Consider the following 26,859-nt stretch of genomic DNA (forward strand, 5'->3'; position numbering starts at 1 on the left):
TTGGTCTCTATGCATAAATAAATATTATTATTATTATTTATAAAGTTCATTAATAATGCTGGTTACTGATGATAATTTTATATGATTTTGTCTGTCTCTTTGTGATAGTAATATTAAACTGTTATTACATTTATAAAATATAATGTTAATCACCTAATTCTCATACTATACTTTTATGTGTATAATAAATCATAAATGTATTATTATTTTCAGTTAAAATATTTATCAATCATTGTACATGTATAAAAATGTAAAATACAATCAAGCAACACATTACATAAATAAAAATATTCATTAAACCAATTTTTTTTAGTTTCTGTGGTTCTGTAACAGACAAAAACAATCAATTACTATTAAAGTAATACATTAAGTATTATGTACCTAATTATCTTAATAATTGCGGTTAAGTAAAAAATAACAATTTATTTGCTAAGTCAAAAACATGTTTTGATACAATGATGTATTTATGTATTTTTTTTTGTCTGTCATTACCTTTTGTGACAATAAGATGCATCAATTTTCTAAAACTGCACATTTTAGTATTTTACAGTATGAAAGTGAATCTGGTTAGTGCTTTGAGGGATGGGGAGGTTGTCAAAGGTAATTCCCAGTATTTTCAAAAGTGTCAATAAAAAAAAAAAAATAAAAAAAAACTGTCAACTTTTACGCAAAACTAGTTTTTGACAAAATCGATTTTGTTTTCTTGTAGGAACTCAACAATGAATAACCTTAAATAATTTACATTTTCACCAAGTGTTTATGTAACAATTTTCTTCACATTGTGAATGTGCTATTTAGAGGCATGAGAAATTTTTTTTTAATTACCAATAAATAATTTTTACCTGATCAAAAAACTTGAAAATTTAATAAAAGTTTTTCGTAAAATAATTGTTGTTATAAAATAAAAAAAAGGAAGAATTTTGATAAAATTCAGTAAAATCAGGAATTTGTGTTCCAATGTTATTTGTGTTAACATGGTAGTAACATATTATTCATTTATTGTGTCCTATTATTAGAAAGTACCTTCTTTAATAAGTAACCTATTAATTTAATAGTAAATTTTGTTTTTAATCAAATTTACTGTTCTATGTATTCAAGGGTAAAGCACATGTAAATTATAAAAAACAATCATATTTCAAGTTTACTAATTATTACTAACAAAATAACGAAATGCAATGGGTAATTTTGTTATAATCTTTGTTGATGGACAATGAGACCCGAATATAGGTCGTCAAAAGGGAAAGCAGTTAAAGTATTGATCTAAGCAACAAAAACAAATATCTATGGTTGCTACGTAAGTAACCATACAAGTTCCTACCTGGCTACCTACTGCCTGTAAAATATGAAACAACATTAATTGTACCAAAGTGTCCTTTTAATGTTTGAACTAGAAAAATGGACATTTATTCCAAAAATCATAAAACAAATGTGTTCAAATAATTCTATTAGAACAACTGTAGGTACCTACAATTTGAAAATTTTTATCCTGGAATAAGTTGAATTTGAAAAAAAACGGTGGCGATCTGTCTTGGAAGATCTATGACCTTCTAAAGATCTTATGGCATAATTCTAGTTTAGCAACCTATCAATTTTTTTATTTTTATAATGTGTGTTTTTGCATGCTTTAGAGGAAAGTAAAAAAAAGTCAGACAAACTTCGTTTTGAAGTTCTCAGTGAAAATGGTTACGCCTCGGAGCGTAACGACGAGTGCCGATACACGCGTTATCACTGAGCAAGAAAAATTATTTTTAAAACAATTATAAATGCAGTACTTATTGTAAGTACTTGCAAAGTTGCAACTGTAGCATATATTATAGCAACATATTGTACCTACTTGCAACTAGTATCATGATCACAACTTTTTATAAGTATTAACTATTATTTATTAATACATTTCCAAGATTTTGGACCTACGAGTATATAGCTTAAAAATTGCATTGATAGTTATAAAAAAAAAATTAAATATTTGGCATATGGGCACTGCTCTGCAGGTAGGTGGCGAGCGGGTCACTGATATATTATATAAAATCATTGTAGGTGTACGAAAAACTATTCTAAGCGAAGACTATATTAGGTAGGTACCTACTTAAGATATTGTTCTTATTAAAAAAGTAATTTATTTTTCTAATATTAATACAATAGGTTGAATTAATTTTTTCTCAAAACATGACATTTGAAAATTTCATCTCTATCATCGTAGTATAGACGCGTGGATAGTTCTATACTTCTATTGTTATTAGATCTTTATAATATATTGTATGCGTATTTTTTCAAATTTAGAAAGTGTTTCTAAAGTTCTATGCTAGCACCTACATAAAATAAAATCAACAATACGATTTAATAATAATAATGTTATTTTGTGATAGAAACATTTTAAACTGATAACAAATTTCCCATTGATTTGATTTTAGATGATAAGAAATCAAAATTATAAACACGGTCTAAAATCTAAATTTAAAAAAATACGAATACAAGAACAAAATGTAAAATATAAATCCTAAGATAAAATACTGCTTTTGAACTCTTTACTTAAGTTGTATTAAATCAATTTATTTCATTAGTTAATTATGTACGGCTGATTATTAAACCAAAAAAAAAAATGATAAGTTTACTATTGATTGAATTATTTGGACAATTTAATGAATTATTAACAATTGTCTGCAATTATTAATATCCATCACTCGAATCAAAATCAAAATGAGTACTAAAATCGAATTTACCATAAAGCAAAAGACCGCTTTTGATCCCAAATGGCTTGCAATAGAACTTCATGAGGCATTGGATGAAAACCAACTTACAAATTATTGGAACGAGATGATAGAAGATTCTGAACTGATCCCTGTGGATAATAACAATTTATTGCATTCAAAAAAAGGTTTAATTACACACAGCAATTTAATGTATACATTTTGATTAAAAATAAACATTTTTTTCTTTTAGTAGAACCATCTGGACGATATTATATTGGTCTTTGGGCAGTAAACTGCCCATGCAAAGATGACCCATCTGACAAGGTATGTAATTGTGTTTCTTGTAAATCCGATGATGTCAGTGAAACACTTAAGTCCAAACAAATGTTTGAATCTCTAATGTGGAAACCTAATTGTAGTAAGTTATTCTAATATATATATATATATATGAATATTACAATATGATGTGCCTGGACTTTGATTTAATATCTTTTGTTTAGATAAAGATGATGTAAAATCGTTGATATCTGTATTTGCGGCCGAACAAAGGAAACTATGTGAAGATATATGTTACTCAACATTATTTTTTAATCGAACACAACTTAGGATGGCAATTGCTTCTCGTTACTTTGGTGCTTTTTATAGAGATTCTTTTTTTCAAACTCATTCAAATAATCAAACACAATCAATAATGACACACCAACGTTGTAAAAATTCTATTAAAATAAAAAAGTAAATAGTATTATAACAATGTTTATTTTTGTTTATTAATATAATTAATTGTTTTTACATTTGTTAGCAATACTAATGATGATGAGAAAATGTCTTTATTTGCTAAAATTGGTACCCAGACGGCATTAAACTTCTCATTTGGATTTCTAGTCAGCACTTGGCGATCAGGCAATAATTCTGATCTATGCACGCAAATGCTTAAAGACTCACTAGAAGCACTGCAATGTATTCCAGAAGATTACCTTATTGATGAAAGCAATGTTCCTACTTTCTGGATTGAAACTCTAGAAAGATCATCAAAGTTCCTATTTCAAGTAGTCAATGGGTACTATACAATTTATATATTTTTAATCTTTAAATATTATTTTAATACAAATTTTATATTTCATTTTTAGAAATATTAATGTATCCGAAAAAGAAAGTATTATTGTAAATCACATTCCAAATACTGACAGACAATTCGCTTTATGTCTTTCATTAGAACTAGGGCTACAAAAAAAGTCACTTAGTCAAATATTACAATGTGTACTAATGTTTTTTGAATTGGGATTACACTGTGACAAGTAATTCTTATTTTTATCTATTTATATTTTGAATAATATAACATACATTTTTTAATTTTTAGGATTTCCAGTAGGCATTTACATAATTTGTTAACAATAACACTCCGTCGCTTAAATTGGGTAGTATCTAGAATTCAAAACAATTTCAACAATGATGTGAATCATTCAAATAAAGTATTCTGTTTTTTTTATAGTAACTTAACTATACTATACTAATATATATCTATTATACTCTTTAAGGATAATGTGACAAAAAGTTTTTTAAGATTTAACGGTGATGCTGATAATCCTGAAGCTACTGGCATGAAACAAACAGCTGTAATGATTTTAGCATTTTTAGACCAAATAGCTGTCACTTACTTAACGCTTCAAGTAATAAAAACTATACTATTTTAATTAAAATTGATGAGTAAAATAAATTTTTTTTTAAATAATAGCAAAAAGTGCATGAAATTAAGAATAAAAAGAATATAGTACAGTATTGGGGTAAACAATTTTATCCTGAAACCAAAAAAAAAGTAATATTAACCCTTGAGCGTCTGCATGTTGAGTCTGTGGTGTGTTCAAGAAACGAAATATTGGTGGTAACGAGCAGTGGAACTTTACATTTTATTAGTTATTCAATTGACTCGTTGGTAATTTGAGTTTGTATATTTAATTTTTAATATTGTTTCAAATAATTCAAAAACCTACAATTATATGATTAGAATTTTGAAGAAAAACAATTGATGAATGTACCTATGAAATCCGTTGATGTTTATGATGAAACCTACTTGGCAGTTACTCAAAAAGGAGAAGTGTATTCTTGGGGTGTAAATGAATTTGGCGCTTTAGGCCATGGTCAAAAATATTCTTCTTTTCCTACTCCAGAACTAATTGTAGCATTTTCTAAAGTTATAGTTGTTATGGTTTCATGTGGAAAAGATTTCTGGTAACTATTATTTAACTATGTGAATATTGACTTTTTTTATGAACTTATAAATGTTATGGGTTATATTAAAAAATATTATATTTTTATATAAAAAAAAATTAAATAGTCTAATTTGTGAATTGTATAAGGGTACATATTATACAACTTAAAATTATTTTAGTGCTGCTGTTACTGAGGATGGTAAATTATACATGTGGGGTAAAATATTACCCAGTAGTAATTGTTGCTATACTCCAGAGTTAGTTAAATCTATTTCAGGTAATTACCTAAGTAATCATAACTAGAGCACGGATTTCTATGCATTGTATATTTATTCTGATTTATTATGTGATATTCTAAGTAAGCACAACATTTGTTTCATGGCATATTAATTGATTATAATATGAAACTTTTTTAGTATATCTTTTTATGTAATTTGACCTTTTAACATTCTAAGGTGTTAATTGGATTTTTATCTTTTACTGAAAATTTAAGAAGTTTTCTTGACATTTTGCCAGGAATTAAAAAATAAGTTATTATTTGAATTTGAATTTTATATTTTTTAATTTATATATGTATGTATGCATTTCTTGCTAATATGCCTCATAGTTAAAATATCTTGATGTTTAGCTAATGGTACATACTAAGATAAGAAAATAAATATTGTTTTAGATCTTGAAACATTAATATTATTTATTTATTAAATGTTTATGATCATAATTAATTAATGAACAAATAAATGTTGTTTTTTATACTTTTTGAGTACATATTTTAAATTTTTAAAGTGCATATAACTATGCATATTTAAGCAGTTTTAGTGTGTATAAATCCGTGATCTATAATAATTACTTATTCTGAATTCACAGTTTTTTATAACATACATGTGTTTACCTATTTTTGATAGAATGGCATGTTTCAAAAGTTTCTTGTGGATCATCTATTAATAATACACTGGCTTTATCTCGAGAAGGATATGTATTTTCGTTTGAATATAGAAACTCTGACCGAGGTTTGTTTTTCAAACCTATGTTGTCTTTTTTACAATTTTTATGATATTTTTTTTCATTAGGTTGTGATGATAAATCTTTAAATGTAATACCCAGCATGATTGTGTTTGATTATGAAATTGTATCTGTTTATTGTCATAATGATGTAAATGCTGTTATTGATTGTGCTAACAATGTGTTTACTTGGGGAAGAGGTAACAATAATATGTTAGGTCACAATAACTCATTTCGTGTCAATCGACCTAAGGAAGTCAAATTTTTAAGTGGTGAATTTCTATTATATATATATATATACAAACGTGTTTTATATGTTATTGTTACCCCTATAAACTTATTTCTATTAACAGGCAAACAAGTTACATCTCTTTCATTAGCAGATGATTATATACTAGCATTGACTGCTACAGGCCAAGTCTATTGTTGGGGTCGGTTAGACAATGAAAACACTACACAATGTAGACCTGTCAAATGTTTAATGAATAGACAAGTGAAAAAAATTGCGTGTAGCCCAAATCAAGTAAATATAATTGCTAAAATAACATTTATAATTTGATGAAAATACCATTTTATGTTATAATCAATAATATTTAAATCACAAATAATAGTTAAAATACTGGTTTGTTAGATCATTAGTTATTTATATAATATTTTTAGTGAGTTAGAAATTTACTCATTTATTAAGTTCAAAATAATATTATTATTATAATTTATTAATAAATAAATATTAACTATAAATCAGTTAAATATTAACTATTAATTTGTTTATTTTATTTGTTAATTTTTAAGTGTTTTGCTTGGTATGATTGTGAAGAATTTAATGTTGGAACATCTACATCATTTGTAACAGACTTACAAATTCAAACATTAAATTATTTAGAACAACTTTTATCTAATGAATTTAAAGCATATAAAACATATATTGATTGGCCACCTTCTCAACAGCAAGAATGTGTATTAATATCAGTATTACATTTACTCACTTTACAGGTAAATTTAAGGCTTTGAATATGACATTAAATTAATTTTGATACATTATTTCTGTTAATAGTTTCATTCAATGATTAACAACCATGTGAGTGCTGACACTGTTGGACTTATCGGAAGCTCAAAGTTATTATTAAGTATACGTCAAACAGTTACTGACTTAGCATCAAACACAAAAGTAATAAATACGGTTAAGTTAGCTGCTCAAAAAACCTTAGAAGTTGGTTGGCTTATCCTATTTCAAACGCCAAATGAAAGAGCTAATATGTTATGTACTATATTACAACCTTTGACTTCACCAAATGGTATTAAATTATTGGTTTTAATAGTTAATTGTTCTAATTGTTTAAAACGGTTTCGTTGATTTAGATGAATCCCAATCAATAAGTGGTAATCAAGAGTTTATGATAAATCTTATTACAAACAGTTTATTAGGTGACAATATTCTACATACATTTTTACAAAAAGCTATTCAATGTAAGTTTATTATTTTAGATAATACTGTATACATTTATATGTGGAATATATATATTTTTTGATAACATTGTTTTCAAAATTATTTTTTTTAAAGGTGAAAACATTCAAAATTTTGAAAGCTTTAAACACAATTTTGACGGAACAAACATATCTCTTTGTTTTATTGTTTCTCAATTACTCAAGTATGTTAATATTAAAGTAATTTTCTGTATTAGTGAAGCTTATGAGTTATAATAATGTAATGATAATACTTATTTATGATTAAAGCAATTACTTCACAAGTCTTTCAACACAAATCCATACCGTTAAAGTGCCTTCAAACAATTTCAACCGATCTCCTAGTTTAAAATTTATAATGAATTTTCAAAGACTTTTAATAATGTCGATTTATCGTAAAAAAAGAAATAAAGATGATAAATGCCATTGTGAATTAGGTAATTATAAGTATATTATATACGATCTAAATAATTTATTTTGTTTAAACATAAAATAATTAGTTATTTAATGAACTTGAACCTTTTATTCAAATATAATTATAGTATTATTTTTATTATAATTTAAAAACATATTTATCTCCCTTTTAAATGGATATTTAAGGTATGGATGATCAAGGTGCTGAAATACTGCTTACAAAATATTTAAGTCATTTTGTCAAGCGATCCTGTCAAGCTGTAAGACTAGCAAATCATGTGGCGTCCCGAAGTTCTAAGCACTATCAAATTATCACAAAAATTATAAGTGTGACTGGATTTGGTATGTTGTGAAATTGAATTTCTTATTATTTAGTCTTAATATTTACCTTTTTAGACAAGTTATTTATGGAGCTTTTAATAAGCTTGATTATGGTCCATCAAAAAAGCCCTCTGTTTTTACGGGATATAGATTGGTTTAATCTTTTCATACCCGTACTTAACGCTTTGGATGCATTCAATTTGATGACTCCAAACTTAGAACGCGAAGAAGATGATAATTTGTCCTGGCCTGGATTTTCTAGTAAGAATATAAAACTAAACATTGCTTTTAGTATATAATGGTTCCCTAATGGCTAAATAAAAATTTTAATTTATTAACAGGCTATACTTGTAATACATGGTATAAAAATGTTGAAGATGTCATGCTGATTCGAAAACCTGATCTAGAAAATCATAATAGGAATGGAGGACATTGGGTAGTGTTTAATAAAAAAGTCTATGATATACAAGAAACTAGGTATTTTCAGGTTATTTTTATTATATTATTCTTACTAAAGTTATTGTTAAAAATATTCAGATCTAGTGAAATGAATTATTCATTTGTCACTATGCTACACTCGTCATCTATTTATGAACATGTATTAACTGAAATGCCCAAAGAAACTTTACAATCCTGTTTTGTTGGAAACTATTTGGATCCGGATGAGGACATAGTTGAAGTGAGTAATTAATAAGCAGTATAATTAACTTATTTTAATATAATATATTATTACATATTTTGTGCAGCCTATTGAATCAAATTTGACAGAACCGCTGCTTTTAGACATTCATCGAACTCTTGGCTACTTGTTAGGGCTTCATGCGCATTGGCTAACTACTTTATCCCAACCGCATTGTGGTTATCAATGTTTTAAAATTTGGTTTCCTTTATTACGAGCCGGTGTTGATGATAGTAAAAATAATAACTATGTGAGTAAAAAATTAATTGAAAGACAAACCTGTATTTAATACTATTTCTTTAATTAGGACGAATGTGCAAAAATGTTAATATTAACATATAAAGAAAGTTGTAAATCAGTTGATAGTCAAATACAATATGGACCCGATCACCCTGTTGAAGAAATTATTCAACATTTAGCTAAGGTGCTAGTTAAACATTTAAATTTAAACACAGCTGAAATAAAAAAAAAAGGTAATTAATAAATAAATTTATAACAATGTGATATATAATTTTCTAAAAATAAATATTATTAAAACCAAATTTAATCGTATTAAGAATAAAGATATATTGGAGTGGAAGTACCTACTTTATTTAAAGAAACAAAATTAAATTAATATACTAGAGTAGCAATTGTGGACTCACATCATACATTTTTTATTTGAAAATTACTAATAATTTATACATTAATTTTACAGAAAAATCAATACCACTGGACATCATTTTTAAATTGTTTGGTCAAATTAAAATACAAATTCTCAAAATGAAACAGGATATGAATTTAAACTATAAAGAAGCATGTTCTCCTATTTTGGATCGATGCAGGTCTGTTGTAATTATCATATTCAAGTCGTATACTTAGTATTTCCATCATCTAAAATATTATGTAACTTTTTAGGTTTTTGCTAAATGAATTAAGTCCAATTTTATCTCCTAAAATAAGTGCAGCTAAAAAATTACCTATTTTAAAAGCTGAATCTCGATGGAAAACAGTGATTAACTCCGTTGTTTCTAGTATAAAAACAAAAAAAAATGTTAGGAATCATAAAGCTCGAAACCAAAATCTTCCATTGCAAAGTATTTCAAATGACGAAGTGAGTAATTTTGTTTGATATAAAATTTGGTTATTTAATAAAAATCGAAAATGTTGTTATATTTCTATAGGAAGACATGAACAAATTTGTTATAATACCCAACATAAAATATGTACCGGCTCCAAAGAATTTACAAAATGGTATTATTTTCAACCATACATTTTTAATTTGATTTTAATTTTTTTATTATATTCTATTATAAGGGGCGTCTGAACAAATAAAAGATACAAATGATACAGAATTGATATCTAATAAGCATAATCGAATGGAAATAAGTAAAACAATTCTATCATTTATTCTATCAAATGTTAACATCCATGAATTAAGAAATTTGTTACACTCAGAAGTAAGTTAGAATATTATTTCATTAACCTTACTTTGGTCAGTATTTACTATTTATTAATATTTATGTACATTTTTCAAATTAGATAGATAGATGTAATATGATACAAACTGGTTATGAACTTATTAATAAGTTATTTAAAAATCCTACATCAATAAGTTCTGTAAAATATAGTATTATATCAGGTTGGTTATCTGCATCACCAAAGAGTCCTACATCAAGGTTAGTACATAATATCATAAATTATTTCTAATTTTAATTTAAATTTATACTACTGTTATAGAAACAATAATGAAGTTGAACTTGTATCAGTGACTTATAAGCTTAAGCTTTTAATAGCTAAATGTGATTTCATGAGATGTGCCTTGGAACAAATTAAAATACTTGTATCTCAAATAGGAGAAATTCAGAAATCAATAGGGATTCGAGATAAAATTACAACAATAAAAAAAATGACTTGGTGCCGGTAATTATATAGTGTACTAATATTTTAATTAAATGTGTTATATACCAATATATTTTTAGATTTGCTATTGCAACATTTGGGTCCATAACACAAATTTTAAACGACAAAGAATCTAGTCTGTTGATTAATTCTAGCATATTATCTGCTATTAACTCCATTATTAACGTCTTAGACCTTGCTGCAAAACGACCAATTGAAAAAATAAATACAAAGCAGATTATTTACGAAGAGGATTTAAATAAAATTAAATGTTTAAGAGGAGCAGACATCATACCTTCCTTAAAATTAGGTGCTAGGGTTGTCCGTGGTGAAGATTGGAAATGGGAAAACCAAGTATGAAACCATAGTTTGAAAATATAATTTATATTATGTTAAATTTTAATGTTTATAGGATGGTTTACCTCCTGGTGAAGGGCAGATTGTTAGTAAAGTAGGTGATGATGGTTGGATTAGAGTTCTTTGGGACCATGGAGTTTCTAATTCTTATAGAATGGGTAAAGAGGGGAAATATGATCTTAAGCTAGCACCTGGATTAGATGCTGGAGACGATGAAGAATCTGATTGTAATGTTTCTTGCACAAATAACGGTGGTAAGTTTTTACTTAATCTTTTATTGTTTAAAAATAAAGTTGATTAATTAATTTATAGAAATACACGAAAACTCAACAGAAAATCCATTTGATATACTCAAGTGTGTCATGATAAAATTTCTTAACTGCCTTTCATTATCAAGTGCTGTTCATTCAATCAAAAAAGAAAATTCAATTCAAGTTCTCTCAAAATATTATTACAATACTTTAGAGGTAAAATTAATTGTTTCTTTCATTATTAGTAAATTTATATTTGTATAAGCTTTGATAATATTATCTTTCACTTCTAGAAGGGTTGGCTAAGTTCTAATATTTCAAACGTCACACTTTTTCATACTGAATGGATCAACATTTCTCTATTAAAAATAATTTCAAAAATATCCGATGAATACAAACAGCAATTTGCATGTAAACAGTGGATTGATATGCTTTTATCTATTATTTCTCATTCACCAACAGTATCTACCACTCTGACTACCCAGGTTGATATACAAAACTATACTATTCTTAAAATTTTAAAATTTATCTTATTTTATTTATGTAACATTTAAAATGTATACAAGGTGCAAACCATACAGTTAATCAAACTTTTGATTACTCCTGAAATGACTGATTCGTCCATTGTTACATCTGTAGTAGAAACTCTTATGGAAGTTATTGGATCTTCAGTATTACAAAGTAACTCCAAATATGATGTAATCGGTAAATATATTAGTTTTTATTATAGTTTTTACATAATTTTTGATTATGAAATAATATACTACATTCTTAACAAACAAATAATATACATAATACTTATTTTTGTCAAGATGGTAAACCGACAGTGCCTTTAACTGCCTCATGTTCAAACACCATTGCTGAAGAATGTATTCTTTTATTACGTACATTATATAATAACAACAAAAGTACAATGCCAAAAAATACTACTGATTCACTTCCTTATTTTGACTCCCTGATTGTTTTGAATGTAATATCAGCAACTGAATATTTGGCAAATCCCATTCTTGAAAAAAATATATTTGTGAGTAAAAATATTCATTTTAACTTATAATTAAAATAATTTCTTGCTATTTTATAGAAACTACACGGCTTATCTTATAGTGCAATGGCATCGCTAATGGTTATCGGAGGTTTTGATAACCGACCTAGAATTGGAGGAACTGTGATTAACGGAGATACTGAAGGTTTGTTGACTTAATAATTTTTATTATAAATATAAAATATGTATAGTGAATATTATTATGAGAAACTCCAATATATTTTATCACATAAATAGTTCTCATTGTCAATGCATAAATAAAAATTTCTTAAACATTTCCATTTTATTTTATGTCTACTAATTGGAATGCTAGTTTAGAAGACAATATTGAAAACCTGTATAATATTTTAATAATTATATTTAATTGAAGCTACTGTAATGAGCATTGAAAAAAAAGGAAAACTCAAAGTACTAGTACACAGTACTGGGAAAATGGAAAGTTTTTTTATCAAAGACATAGAACATATTCCAAGTTGTACAATTTCTATGGACTTCATATCAGAATCTATGCTTTATACATGGACAACAATGTTTTCTGCAGTAATTACTAATCAAAGTTTTAAGACTGTCACAGGTAGAATATAGTCAAACCGAAATAAAATTTATATAAACCTTTTTTAAATATTATTTTTTTTTCTTGTTATTTATTCTTAGGGGGATTAGTTAATGAATCTCTTCTTTGCTATCAAAAGGCATTATTAGCTGGTATAAAAGTTGTTAATGCTTTATTACAAAATCGAATATTGCTTCGTAAAATATTGACACAACTGACAACAAGTGATGGGAAATCTCAGAACTTATTTCAATTAATATTATCAAAAGCTGTTCAACCTTCTCCGATAAAACCAGAATACTCAAAAAAAGAATTAGAAGAAGCTGCCATAAATTTAACTCAGTACTTAACAGTTGACGTTCAGTCTAGTTCTGGGAGACATTTTAAATGGTCAAAATATTTTTCTAAAAGTACATTAAATATGCTATTAGCACAATTATCTGATTTGGGATTCAATAAGCAATGTGTGTTTAGTGCTATTGAAGCACATGGTTACACATCATTAGATGCATTAGTTGCCTTATTAATGGAAGGAAAAAATGAATGTTTATCAGATGTCACTGACACTTTATCATCCTATGAAGATTTTTCAGATAGAGATGAATCATCAACAACAGAAGAGTGTCCTGAAAATGTAAATTTTTGTATTGATTTCACATTTTTTTATCAATTTATATAAATGTTTTTTTTTTTTTTGCAGCCTACTATTGGTGATGAAAAAGTAACATTTAAAAGACGCAATGATTTTGATAGTGCTGATGGATATGCAAATTATGTAAAATATGCTGTTGATGTAGGCATGATTGTACGCTGTTGTAGAGAGTATGAAAGTATTAATGTTGGATGTGAAGGTAAAGTTATTAAAATTATGAGAGATGGCGGACTACATGATCTCAATATCAAGGTATTTTTAAAATTATGAATTGTCTGTATTAGTTTATAACCAAAATTTAAATATTCAATTTAATAAATATATTAATAATGAATTTATAGGTGGACTGGAAGTCTATTGGCATTGTATATTGGGTACGATATATTCATATAGAATTAATAGATTATGGCACTTCAACCTGTGAATATGATTCTATAGACAACAATAAACTTAATGACAAAATAAACTTGCCTCAAGAATCTAATGATGGTAAGTATTAATAATCCAGATCATTAATTCAGTAGTTAATATTATTATTCGTTCAAAATAAATAAACCGTTTATAATTTTTTTTTTTCAGATAAAAATACTACACTAATATCCAATCATCCAAATAAAGAACAAATTTCAGAATTTATTACAAAATGTACTTCTTCAGCTGAAGAAAATCTACTCACTAATTTATTTGATTGGAAATCAGATAGTCGCTGGACCAGTGAGAATCCAAAAGGAGTTGTAAGAAAAAAACATTTTAAATAAAATGATTGATCTAGGAAAATTAGGCCTGACTGTTTACTCCCTATATCTGTGTGAAGCCCATTTTGCATTAGCTGGTCAAAAATTTACCATACAAAAAATGTATACCATTAAATACTAGCTATTTGATTAATGCAATACATATAAAGTTAACATTGAGAATAGCCAAAAATCAAAATTATTTTAGGTCCTGGTCCATTATCATGTAAAACAAATTAAGTGTTACTCTCTAATGGTGAATAATATTGATACATTTCTGATACAACTAATGTTGTTAGGTCCCTTTGGTGCATCAGATGCAACTTGTATTTTGCACCTACTTCTCCTAATTTTCTTTTTAATAACTACATTGGTATCAACACTGCCTAATAAAAAATAAAGTTACATCACAATTAAACTAAACAAATCACATTTGCTTCTTGAGAAATTCTACTTGTACATTTATTTATAATGCTTTCTTTTGTAACATAATATTCGATTCAATGAATTATTGCGGCTCCTGAGACTAAGTCTTGAGTTTGGATATTTATGGTTTTTAAAATTAAATAACTAATATAATGAGTAAAGAATATGCAATTTCTATCTCGTTTTGGTTTTGTGATACTCAAACCATGTGTGTACTATGAGAATAAAACTGAAAAAACAAATTATGAGAAATTTAATTAGAAATGTGTAAGTTGAGTGTTACTGCTGGGTAGCTTCTCCCCTTAAGCATTCACTGCCAATTTATCTTAAGTGCATATTCTTATTGTAAGTATGTTTACAGATTGTATATATTCTAATAAAGGTTTAAAAAAAAAGAAAAAAAGTGTATATTTAAATGGGTTGTCACTTGTCTGGATCCTTAATATATATTTATTTTTTTCCTGATACAGTTATTGTTTTTTTTTTTTAGCATTGGATAAAATTGGAGCTTCGGCCGAATATAGCAATTCGTTCTTTACTAATGAAATTAGATGAAGAAAATGAGAACTGTAAACCATTATTTGTAATTGTGAATGCTGGTGTAAGTTTTAATATGATGGAAGAAGTTAATCGTGTTATTATAAATTCTTTGGATCGGACTTTACAACTTTTGCATTCAGTGAATAAGGTATTTTGAAATATTATGATAAATATATTATTTTATAAAAATTATTGGAAGAGATAAAAAAAAATATAGCTCTGAACCTGGGATTTAACTCTAATCCCTCACTTCCTGGGTAAGTGTTAAGCTACCAATAAACTATCCATAGAAATAATTATAAGTTATTAGTCTTGAACTCGAAAGTTAGTAACCAAAAATCCATTCAAATGGAAATATGGCATTTTAATATTACAAAATTTGCAATTATAAAATTTATATCATATGTAAGTAGTGTCTCTATCTTACAAATGTACAACATAATAACATATTTTTTTTTTTTTTTTTGATTTAAGCTTCGGCAACTGAGGCCATTAGCTGTAGGTTGTGTGGTACTGTAGAGTTTTGGGACTGTAGGGGGGGGAACACGTGTGTGTTTTTGTTTTGGCAGAATTTCTATTGGGCACCCGTAGGTTTCTGCCATGCCCGGTTGGGGGATGGCGGCACTTGTTCTCCGGTCACCGCGACTTGTCCAGAGAAAAATGCCGCCCGGTGGCCGAGGATCGAACCGCGATCGGCTGCGTCGCAGCGGACGCGTCAGACCACTCGGTCACCTCGTCCCCCAGCAAAAACTGTTTTGCACGGGATGGAACTACTCAGTCTGTAGTCCTAGTTGAGATGCCAAAAGTGTACCCAATATAGGAGATAATATTTTCTGTGTCGTAGATTTTTTTTATTTGTTCGATATCATTAATGCCAAAAGAGTTATAATACTTTTGAAAATCTGATTTTTTTACGTTTTCCAATTCTAAATAACTTTTAATATATTGGTGTTATCAAAAAAATAAAAACACTACAACACTGTTACAATTCTCCTCTATTCATGTTGGAGATTTGGTTTCTTATTTAATACTGTAATCTTCTTGGTTTTTCCTGCGCTGAACAGTTTTTGCTAAGTCTTACATTTGTAAAACGGAGACAACACATGTGGGTGTGGCATCCTCTTTATATAAGGTTCAGTTTGGAATGAAATAGCCCTTTATAAGAACTTCTTGTCAATCTTAAAACTTAATAATGTTATTTTATAGTTTACAATTAAAATACCATAATATTGCTAGTTTTATCTATTACAAGAATTGGTCCATAGGTAAACAGTTTTCTGTATAAAGAAAAGAGCGATAGTTAAAATAAAATAAAATAACTTTAATTAATTTAATTTCAGTGCCATAAATGTATTGAAATAATAATGCGAACTAATGAAAAAACTTGTATTATAACCGGATTGAAAGTTGATGTAATGATGATTAATCAAGAATTTGTATCAAACTCATTAACACCTCAATTTGATGCTGTACAAGTAACTAATAAATACCTTATAATTGTTTATAAAAATAAAAATAAATTTAAAATATTTTCATCTTTGTTGTTCCCTAACCAGTTATTTCTATAATTTATTATCTCATGTTTGTTTAGGAATTTCCACCTCAGCCAGAAGTAGAATCGAAAATCAGAGTGGATTCTGAATACGCTGTTTATGTTTGGGGTTTAAACGATAAGGGACAACTAGGAGGATTGAATGGATCTAAAGTAAAAAGACCAACTTTTAATGAAGCACTAACTGCACTCAAGCCAATTGAAATTGTTGGAGGATCAAAATCATTATTTATTGTTTCAAACGAGGGAAAGGTATAACTTAATATAATTGAACTATTGCAATCATGTTTATTTAATATTGATTGATTTACACATCATAATTGTTAATTTAGGTGTTTGTGTGTGGAGATAGCAGTGGTGGTCGACTAGGTATACCATTTTGTGGCAAAGTTAGTTCTCCACGGCAAATACCGGGTCTCAGCCAATTTGTTATCAAAACTGTAGCTGTTCATTCTGGCGGTAAACATGCAATGGCATTATCACTTGATGGAAAAGTAATTTGTTATTGTTCTTCTCATAGTTTATGGTTACAATTTAATAATTTCTATGACAATATAATTTGAGGTAATTCCCTTAAATATCTAAAATCTTCAAAAAGAAAAATGTGATAAAAGTTGCTAGTATATTACATATGTAATTTCTTAACTTCTTGTTAGCTCTTCAATTTTGAACCAATGCATATATTGTATATGAATACACACAAGTTTAATTACTGATGCCTGATAATCTCTACAATGTTATTGTTCAAATAAATATTTACCTATTTGTATGTGACTAAAAATATTTTAATTTAATTATGATTTATGACTTGTGAAAATTTATTAATTAATTTTTTTTATTCGTGTTTTCAATATTTTCAGTTAGATTCATACTTGCATGTTTGTCGAAATGTGTTTTGACTATACATTTTCAATATCTAAGCCTTAGTGATATATGATTGTTATTTTAATTATGCAGGTTTTATCTTGGGGTGATGGGGAAGACGGTAAACTTGGTCATGGTGATACACTTACTTTGGACACACCAAAACTTATTGACACATTATTAGCCAAAAGAGTATTTTATATAGCTTGTGGTAGTGCTCATAGTGCAGCAATCACTTCTGATGGAGAACTATATACTTGGGGTCAAGGACAGTACGGTCGATTAGGACACAATGATGAAATTTCTCAACACATTCCAAAACTTGTAAATTATTATTTCAATAATTAACCTTTAACATCAATGTAATTTTTTTTTTTTGATTTATTTCAGGTTGAAGAGTTTGTTGGAAAAAATATTACTCAAGTAGCATGTGGGAGTCGAGATGCTCAAACTCTTGCTTTAGACAGTGAGGGTAATGTCTATTCATGGGGCGATGGAGATTTTGGTAAACTTGGTAGAGGCGGTAGTGATGGTTGTTGTACTCCAAAAAAAGTAGAAAGATTAGTTGGGCATAGAGTTGTACAAATAGAATGTGGTGCCCAATTTTCTGTTGCACTAACTGCAACCGGCCAGGTAAACATTTTTTTTTCTTTCACATTTTAAATATTTGTTTTCATACTTATTATTTTATTTCCATTGTTAGGTATGGACTTGGGGTAAAGGTGAGTACTACAGGTTAGGATTGGGTCGAGGTGAACATGTAAGAAGACCAACTCTAGTTAATCAACTGAAATTAGTTACAATTGATCATATTGCTGTTGGTACATTACATTGTATTGCTGTATCTACACAAGGTGATGTAAGTTGTATTTAAGTTCAAATATTTTTTGATACAGTTGTGTTTTAGTTGTTAATATTTATGATACGTATTTACTAGTTTACTACATTTTCCATTTTTTAATCTTATTAAGTTTTATTTCAGGTATATTGTTGGGGTGATAATGATCATGGTCAACAAGGTAATGGTACAACAAATGCTAACCAAGAACCTAGATTGGTTACTAATTTTAATAACATAAAAATAAATCGTGTTGGTTGTGGCTCTTCCCAATCTATTGACTGGAAATGTCCTGTATTACCTTTACTGATGTCTCATGAACATGTGCAATTTACTCGAATAAAAGATTCAATGGGAGCTACAGCTTTAAGTATGTATTTAATATTTATTACTGTATATTACTAAATATTCAAAACCATTCAATATTAGATGAAAATGTTGAGACTAAAATGAAAATTGAAGATGAACAAAATAATTGCGAAAAGGAATCTTTATCGAGGACCATATTATCATTAGACTCAGCTGCTGCAAAGCAAAATGCTCTTCAACATGTTTTAAATGCTCTACGAATTACATTAGCTCGTGAAATTGTACTTGCTGCTCTTATGTCCCCCTCTGCTGATGGTAAACTGTATTCAATTATCAGTTTTTGAAAAATTCTTAATTCATTTTCATTCATTTTTAGATGTAAATATAAGTCATGAGATAATCCAATCAGATCAAGGAGGTGGTGAAGCGCCAGCTCCAGTTTTAGATGTAAATCTCTTACATTTAGTACGTATATATATTTGGCATTTTATACTATGGCAACACTATTATTGATTTTTAAAATTTTAGAGTAATGTGGTAACCCCAGATAGTATAGAAAACTCATTACATATACCATCTTCTCTTACCACATCAGCTAGTACATTGTCTTCAAAGGCTACCAACACTATGTCAATTGTTGCTGCTACTATAAAATCAAAAAATCAAGTAAATAATTGTTTCGGTTTATTTAAAAATATATATATGTTAAAATTGAAACATATTTTATAGGTTATTGGATTAAATGACACATCATTGCTTGCTCATAAAACAATTGATAGTTTTTTAAATACATTGGATGAGAAAAACATCAGACTTTTACTGGACTTAGCAAAATTAGCTTCTGTTTATAGGCTTGGCCCAACTGCAGAATCTATTTTAACAAACACTTTTATTTGTAAGAACAATTATCTTTTCAATAATGCATTACAAAAATTGGATAGTGATATGCAAATCGCTCATTTTACAGCTTTTATATATTCTAACAAACATATAAAATTATTATTGGAATACTGTGTGTCAGAGATGGAAGCTATTTACTCACATTGCTCATTCCTAGTGTCACCACCTTCAAAACATACAGTTCAGGAGAGTTCTCATCCTTATCAAGATGACTCCTATCTGTCTGGATATGTATCTATACCTGGTATTTCTACATATTCATTTTTTTAGTATCATAAAAAATATAAAATGAAGAGAATTTATTTTAAAAATATTTTAGAAAAAAAATTTATAATACAAACTATTGTAACATATATTATCTGACATTTAAAAATATTTTATCACTAGGTGCGATTGCTTTATATATTGAGTTCAATCAAAACTGTTCAACAGAAAAACTCAAGGATACCTTAACATTAATGGATGGTTCTGAAAATGTCATCAGTGTCCGATCAGGAAGAGATACAGAGTGGACTATGCCATTATTCATTCAACGTTAGTAACTTTTGTTTAATTTTTGAAAACATAATAGTAAATATATTCTTGTACTTACAATTTTAAGGTGATGAACTTCATTGGAAATTTATGAGTGACAAGTCATTAAATGGTTGGGGCTGGCGTTTTGTTGTGTATCCAATTATGCCTTTAACAAGACAAAGTGGTACTGACCGTGAAGTACTTTCTCGACCGTGTTTACCAGTTGTTCGTAGTCTACTGCAAGAATGTCTAAAACGACAAAACGATATAACACTTACTAAACGACTTACTGCCACATTGATGTTATCATTACATTTAACTACACTGAGTATAAAAAATACATAGTTTTACTTTAAAGTTATCTTTATTAATATTTAAAAAATTATGGAATAGCTCTTGAAGAGAGAATTTGGTGTATTAATAATCTGAGTGTGATATTCAAACGTTATCGAGATCTGGCCTATGAATTATTTGTTTTACCATATGGAGAAGGCTGCGTAGCTGATATACTTGTCCGAACTGAGCATTTGATGTTCAAGCAGTTTGAATATGAAGAAACAGCCGTATTATGTGGAAAACAACTTTGTTATTCTGAATATTTTAAAGTATTTATTTTACTTCCCTGTCCAAAGTAAAACTTGAATAATATTATTATAATTATGTTATTTTTGTTCTATATATAGGCTTTAGTGTATATGATGAAATGGTTAAACAGTAGTTTACGTTTCTGGCATTTTGATGCCTCTTGGTTTGTCGATTACTGTTTTGGTATTGATGTGGCTGGAGCTTTGATTAATCGAGAACATTTGCCGGAAGATTTTCTTAATCAAGTACACAAAAAAATAAAATGCATTGACAAAAGTTATGATAGAGATGATAAACATATATTTATTAACAACTTAAAATTCACAAAAGAACATGATGAACAACTGTTACAGTGGTTAAATAGGTAGTTAATATAAATATAATATAAATTGATAACTATAATTTATTCTATGCTATACAAAAACTATATTTCTATTATTATTTTTTATTAAGTAAACCTGATGATTGGAATATGACTTGGGGAGGAAATGGTCAAGTGGTGTATGTTTGGGGTCACAATCACAGAGGTCAATTGGCGTGTGTGGATTCTAGTCAAGTTAAAAAACCATTGGCATGTGATTCTTTGTCTGTTTTGAAGCCTACTCAGGTTATTGGAGGAGAGCAAACTATGTTTGCAGTCACTTCGTATGGGAAAGTATACGCTTCAGGTATAAAAATAACAAAATTATTGCCTAAATGAAATAACATACATAATATCAGTATAATAGCTTATAGTTTATAAATATATTAAATATTTGTACATATAGGATATACCGAAAGTGGACGTCTTGGTATCGGTCCATATAATCCAAAAAACCCTTATGTAGTCACTCCTCAACTTGTCCAAGGTCTTAACAACATAATTAAGGTACTATAGTCTTATAAAACATTTACATAGTTGTTACTTATTATATTACAAATTTGTTATTATTTTCATTAAGGTGGCTGTCAATTCAGGGGGTCGTCATTGTTTAGCTTTATCAACTACTGGGGAAGTATATGCATGGGGAGATGGAGATGATGGAAAACTAGGACTTGGGAATAGAGTGTGAGTAAATTCATTTTTACATAACAATTTTAGTTTCTTTCAATAACATATTTATAACTTTACAGTTCACATTCGAAACCTCAACTGGTACAAAGCTTAAGTGATAAATGTATTATTGATATTGCTTGTGGTGGTTTCCATTCTGCTGCAATTTCCCGTTATGGTCATTTGTATACTTGGGGAAAAGGTCGATATGGACGTTTAGGGCATGGCGATTATGAAGATTATTTATACCCAAAATTGGTAAACTATTTATATTAATTAATAATGATTGATACGCATTTTTAGTTCACTTTAATAATAATAATATTCTTTATTACAACATAGACACTAGAATATAAATATTCACAAAATAAAACACTAGCTATTCAAAATTGTCTTTTCAGGTTCAAGGTTTAATTAACTATCATGTTGTGAAAGTTGCATGTGGAAGTGGAGATGCTCAAACAATGTGTGTCACTTCAGATGATAATGTTTGGTCGTGGGGTGATGGAGATTATGGAAAACTTGGACACAATATTTCAGAATCATGTAAAGTATGTGCAACTAAAACTAAAAATACAACCAATAAATAATAATTATTATTTTTCATTAATATTTGTACATATTAGTTACCTTGTAAAATTGAATCACTTTCGGGCAAGGGAATCATTCAAATTGATTGTGGATCACAGTTCTCAGTTGCACTGTCGGCAAATGGAACACTATACACATGGTAAATAATTAAAAAGTTAAAATTTTCATTATTACTTATAAGTTGCATATTTCTATTTTTAGGGGCAAAGGAGATTATTTTAGACTTGGCCATGGATCTAGTGAACATGTACGTAAGCCAAAACCAGTCAGTGGACTACAGGGCAAAAAAATTGTTCAATTTTCCACAGGTGCAAACAAATTATATTTTATTAAAAGATTCATAAGTATAATTTACCTTATTATTTAGGATCACTTCATGTACTTGCATTAACTGATGATGGAGAAGTATATGCCTGGGGAGATAATGATGAAGGTCAACTGGGTGATGGTACAGCACATCCGATTGCAAGACCCCGTCCTATTGCAGCTCTTAAGGTGAACTAAAATTTGATTATATATAGATGCACAATTTTATTATTACTTCTGTTTAAAATTGTATATCATATGCATTAAAAATATTATGAGTAAAACACAATTTATTTTCATTATTTTATATATTAAATATCTTAGGGAAAACGCATTCAGCAAGTGAGTTGTGGATCAGCTCATTCATTTGCATGGGCTAGTGAAGAAGCTTGTCATACAGAAAACTCAACTCCAACTACAATACCGCTAGAATATGATATATTACAAGAATTCAGTGTGCATGAATTAAGAAATCGATTACTATTGTTGCATCATTTTTCAACCATAATCAATCAAACTGTATTATTATTTATGCCAATACGTGGAGAAATCAGCTTAGATGCAATACGACCCTACATGGTATATCCAGTGAAAGAAAGCATATTTAAAAAAGTAAGAAAAATATTACTGTAGCTTTTATGAAAAGTACAGATGATAATAATTTTAATTTGTGTTCAGGTACTTCAGTTATCGATGGTTAGAGAACAGCGTCATGGACCAATGTTTGAATTAAATAGAATTAGAACACGTAAAACAAGAAAATCAACATGCAATGATTATACACATACAGTTTTTGGACAAATGGTGAATAATATGGACTTTTTAGATGAAGATTCCTTATTTTTATGTCATCGTGTATGGAAAGTACAATTTGTTGGTTAGTTCAGTATATTTATTAATACTAATTTAATAGTTATTTTTAGATTACTAAGGTAATACATCAGTTTTTACTAGAAGAAAAACCTAGTAGATTGTAAACAAATAATTTTAACTCTCATATATTTCTAGGTGAGAGTGTAGATGATTATGGTGGTGGATACAGTGAAAGCATTGCTGAAATGTGTGAAGAGTTACAAAATGGATCCTTACCAATATTAATACAAACACCAAATGGCCGAGAAGATACTGGGACAAGTCGAGATTGTTTCATACTGAACCCATCAGCTACAACCAAAGTTCATAATAAAATGTTTGAATTTCTTGGTGAGAAATAAATTTTAGTTACTTAAAAGTTTATACTATGCTAACCAAAAATAATATTTTTCATGACATTTAAACAAAATAATAGTTGTTTTATATTATATATATATTTTTTAATTGATTTGTACATGCATTATTTCATTGCATCTATGGTTATATGTAACTTATAACCATAAATAAAGTAAAATTAGTTTCTTGTATTATTTAAATTTTTAAATAAAAATTAATATTTCTTATTATTTAATAACAGGTGTATTAATTGGAATAGCGATACGCACTTGTAGTCCATTGAGTTTAAATCTTGCTGAACCTATGTGGAAACTATTGTGTGGCATGAAACTTATGCCCACCGATTTGATTGAAATTGATAAAGATTATGTGCCTGGTAATTTTATAATTTTATATTTATATGTAGTACTAATTTGAATTGTAATAATTATAAATTTTAATAACACCAACATTCTATAGGATTGCTGTATGTACGAGACTTAGAAGGAGAAGATGAATTTACAAACCTTGATATATCATTTTGCACTACATCCTCCACAGGTCGTACAGTTGTTTTAAGCAGTCAACATAAACATGTAACACAGTATAATAAACATGAATACATACAAGCTTGTTTAAACTTCAGGTAATAATTATTTATAATAACGATAAAAAAATAATTTTTAACTAATACATATTTATATAGGTTACAGGAGTTTAATGAACAAGTAAAAATTATTCAAGAGGGTATGGCCAGAGTTATACCAGTACCATTACTATCCATATTCACAAGCAGTGAATTAGAAGCTATGGTTTGTGGGTCACCAGAAATACCCATAAACATGCTACTCAGTATTGTTACATATAAAGGTATATCATAATGACAGATAAAAAATCAAATTATATTTTCAGTTAAATAATAATTTTTTTAATAGGTGTTGAAGCTCATGATAAGCTAGTTCAATGGTTTTGGGAAATTTTAAGTGAATTTTCTAATCAAGAAAGGTCATTGTTTCTACGATTTGTTTGGGGACGTACAAGACTACCAAGAACTATTGAAGATTTTCGTGGCCGAGATTTTGTTCTCCATGTCAGTAGTTTATATTTATTATTAAATAACTATTTTTTTTTATATATCAAATTACATTTCTGTTGTAGGTTATTGATCGTTATTCGCCTGCAGATAATTTTTTGCCTGAAAGCTATACATGTTTTTTTCTTTTGAAAATCCCTCGCTACAGTAATAAAGTAAGTTTATTTAATAATAACAAAATGTACTTATACAATAATATTTTTACTGAATTATAGGATATAATGAATGAAAAACTTAAGTATGCTATTCATTTTTGTAAATCAATCGACACTGATGATTATGCTAGAATTGCATTACCTAGAAGTATGGATGGATCATCTGTAGATACTGACAGTTTAATCAGTGAAGACGATCCTTAAATCTTAATATATTTTACTAATCAAAAAATATTTTAATTTTATATTTAATTTTATTATAAATATATAATAGATCTCTTTACTTTAAAAATGAAATGTCCATTATTCATTATTTTTACAACTGATTTAAGTTACTGAATTAAAGAAATTATGAACTTTAAAAATTGTTTTTTATCAACAACAACCTACAACCTAAAACAACTTTTCGAAAGTAACCATATTTATTTACTAATTAACTATTATGAGCTAAAATTACCTAGACTCAACAAACTGACGAAAACTCCTATACTAAATTTCATTCAAAACTAAACACCTATACAAGTCCTTTGATCAAACATGACAGCATTTGTATCTTATCTTGTTAATGTACCTATACTATGTCTCAAAGTAAAATGCTATGGTTGGTGACCTGTTTCCATTCGGCAATGTGCATCTCCCACATAATTTCATCGGTACTAGGTAGTGACCGGTGAGAGAAGGATAAAGTGCACATAACCAGTATATTCTACCTTGAGAGTTGAGACAGAGTATAGAAGACTTAAAGCTAAATAAGACGTTTAATTAATAATTATGGCAATATCAGTAATAAAGCGCTAATATTATTTGGGACAAAAGAATATCAATTTTAAAAAGTGTATCTTTTAGATAGTATAATGTATGTATATTTTCTAATAGTATTTATTGAAAAGAAATACCAAATAAATAGATGGAACTGGAAATCATTATAATTTATAATACATAAATAGTCTATATTTCTATAAGACATAAAGTTGATCTGTGGGAATTAATCTTCTAAAACAAATTATTATTATTTTGAGGCTTCAGTAATATGAATCACGATGACTGATGATCAAATTACTTTACTAGTAAGTACCTCAGTACCTGCTTTATAGTTACAAAATATATTCTAGGCTCTAGGTATAATAAGCGTTAGTATGGGGTAGTTAAGGTAGGAACTCCCCTTTAAATATTTTATATTATCTTTATAATCAATGACCATATTATTTTCGAAATTATAAAAAATTATTTTTTATAACTAAGGGATGGATAAGTGAATAATATTTATACGCCGTGTTTTTTTGTGTGTCAATGTGTTATGTACTAATGTATGACTACTCTGCCACTCTGTAATGTCTGCTCACTCTTATGCATCTAGGTATATAGGTTATAGGTAACTAGACTAGTCAACATTCATACTGACTATAGACATACAGAACCAATACATCAATACTTATGTATTATATTATATTATATATAATTATATTGGTAACATGGTACCTACTTACATAGTTATATCCGATAATAGACAATAAATAATAAGATCGACTCGGAATTTGTTTGATTTACTAGGTACCTATGCCGTATGGTATTTGGACGTTTCCCCTCGAGGTTTTCTGCCGTACTGGACTAGGACATTTCCCCCCTGAATCAATATGTAATTTTTATACACATAAAAATAGATTGGAAAATATGTTCTTTGGTTTTACCCGAAATATATTATGATCGTCCATCGACCTT

The 26,859-nt window shown here is 27.9% G+C and overlaps 1 protein-coding gene across 2 annotated transcripts; it reads left to right on the forward strand.

Moving 5' to 3' along the window:
• The first annotated feature begins 2,429 nt into the window (after nt 1–2,429).
• On the forward strand, nt 2,430–25,505 carry LOC111033162 (E3 ubiquitin-protein ligase HERC2). Of its 2 annotated transcripts, none has more exons than XM_022313766.1 (76): nt 2,430–2,875; nt 2,944–3,108; nt 3,191–3,422; nt 3,490–3,747; nt 3,818–3,985; nt 4,048–4,159; nt 4,226–4,357; nt 4,423–4,620; nt 4,693–4,916; nt 5,077–5,174; nt 5,800–5,904; nt 5,965–6,168; nt 6,250–6,419; nt 6,689–6,889; nt 6,951–7,191; nt 7,256–7,363; nt 7,458–7,545; nt 7,631–7,797; nt 7,961–8,116; nt 8,171–8,356; nt 8,437–8,572; nt 8,633–8,774; nt 8,842–9,024; nt 9,082–9,247; nt 9,472–9,598; nt 9,672–9,867; nt 9,938–10,007; nt 10,071–10,213; nt 10,296–10,432; nt 10,494–10,676; nt 10,736–11,009; nt 11,068–11,266; nt 11,325–11,479; nt 11,557–11,748; nt 11,830–11,968; nt 12,076–12,287; nt 12,345–12,450; nt 12,676–12,879; nt 12,960–13,492; nt 13,559–13,762; nt 13,852–13,999; nt 14,090–14,244; nt 15,161–15,358; nt 16,551–16,685; nt 16,802–17,014; nt 17,095–17,256; nt 17,720–17,950; nt 18,017–18,259; nt 18,330–18,485; nt 18,609–18,834; nt 18,894–19,088; nt 19,150–19,238; nt 19,302–19,439; nt 19,503–19,668; nt 19,741–19,917; nt 20,061–20,207; nt 20,275–20,517; nt 20,583–20,794; nt 20,873–21,138; nt 21,228–21,442; nt 21,542–21,642; nt 21,716–21,822; nt 21,888–22,065; nt 22,209–22,358; nt 22,434–22,537; nt 22,600–22,706; nt 22,766–22,893; nt 23,029–23,316; nt 23,383–23,581; nt 23,713–23,907; nt 24,155–24,289; nt 24,373–24,538; nt 24,599–24,762; nt 24,828–24,982; nt 25,051–25,140; nt 25,201–25,505. In XM_022313766.1, exons 1-76 carry the CDS (start codon nt 2,698–2,700, stop codon nt 25,342–25,344), a joined length of 13,218 nt encoding a protein of 4,405 aa, XP_022169458.1. In that variant the 5' UTR covers nt 2,430–2,697; the 3' UTR covers nt 25,345–25,505. The 2 variants fall into 2 exon arrangements, with proteins under 2 accessions (XP_022169458.1, XP_022169457.1); XM_022313765.1 differs by having other exon boundaries at nt 2,698–2,875; nt 2,941–3,108.
• Nucleotides 25,506–26,859: the final 1,354 nt, after the last annotated feature.

This window comes from Myzus persicae, unplaced genomic scaffold (genome assembly GCF_001856785.1).
Source record: "Myzus persicae strain clone G006 unplaced genomic scaffold, MPER_G0061.0, whole genome shotgun sequence".
Taxonomy (NCBI): domain Eukaryota; kingdom Metazoa; phylum Arthropoda; class Insecta; order Hemiptera; family Aphididae; genus Myzus; species Myzus persicae.

Bases quoted from the DNA above. Each gene is read 5' to 3' on its own strand.
- LOC111033162 (XM_022313765.1), top strand. From the start codon at position 2,698: ATGAGTACTAAAATCGAATTTACCATAAAGCAAAAGACCGCTTTTGAT. The intron at 10,677-10,735 runs GTAATTATATAG...ATATATTTTTAG, and splicing joins AAAAAAATGACTTGGTGCCG to ATTTGCTATTGCAACATTTG. The intron at 18,835-18,893 runs GTATGTATTTAA...ATTCAATATTAG, and splicing joins AATGGGAGCTACAGCTTTAA to ATGAAAATGTTGAGACTAAA.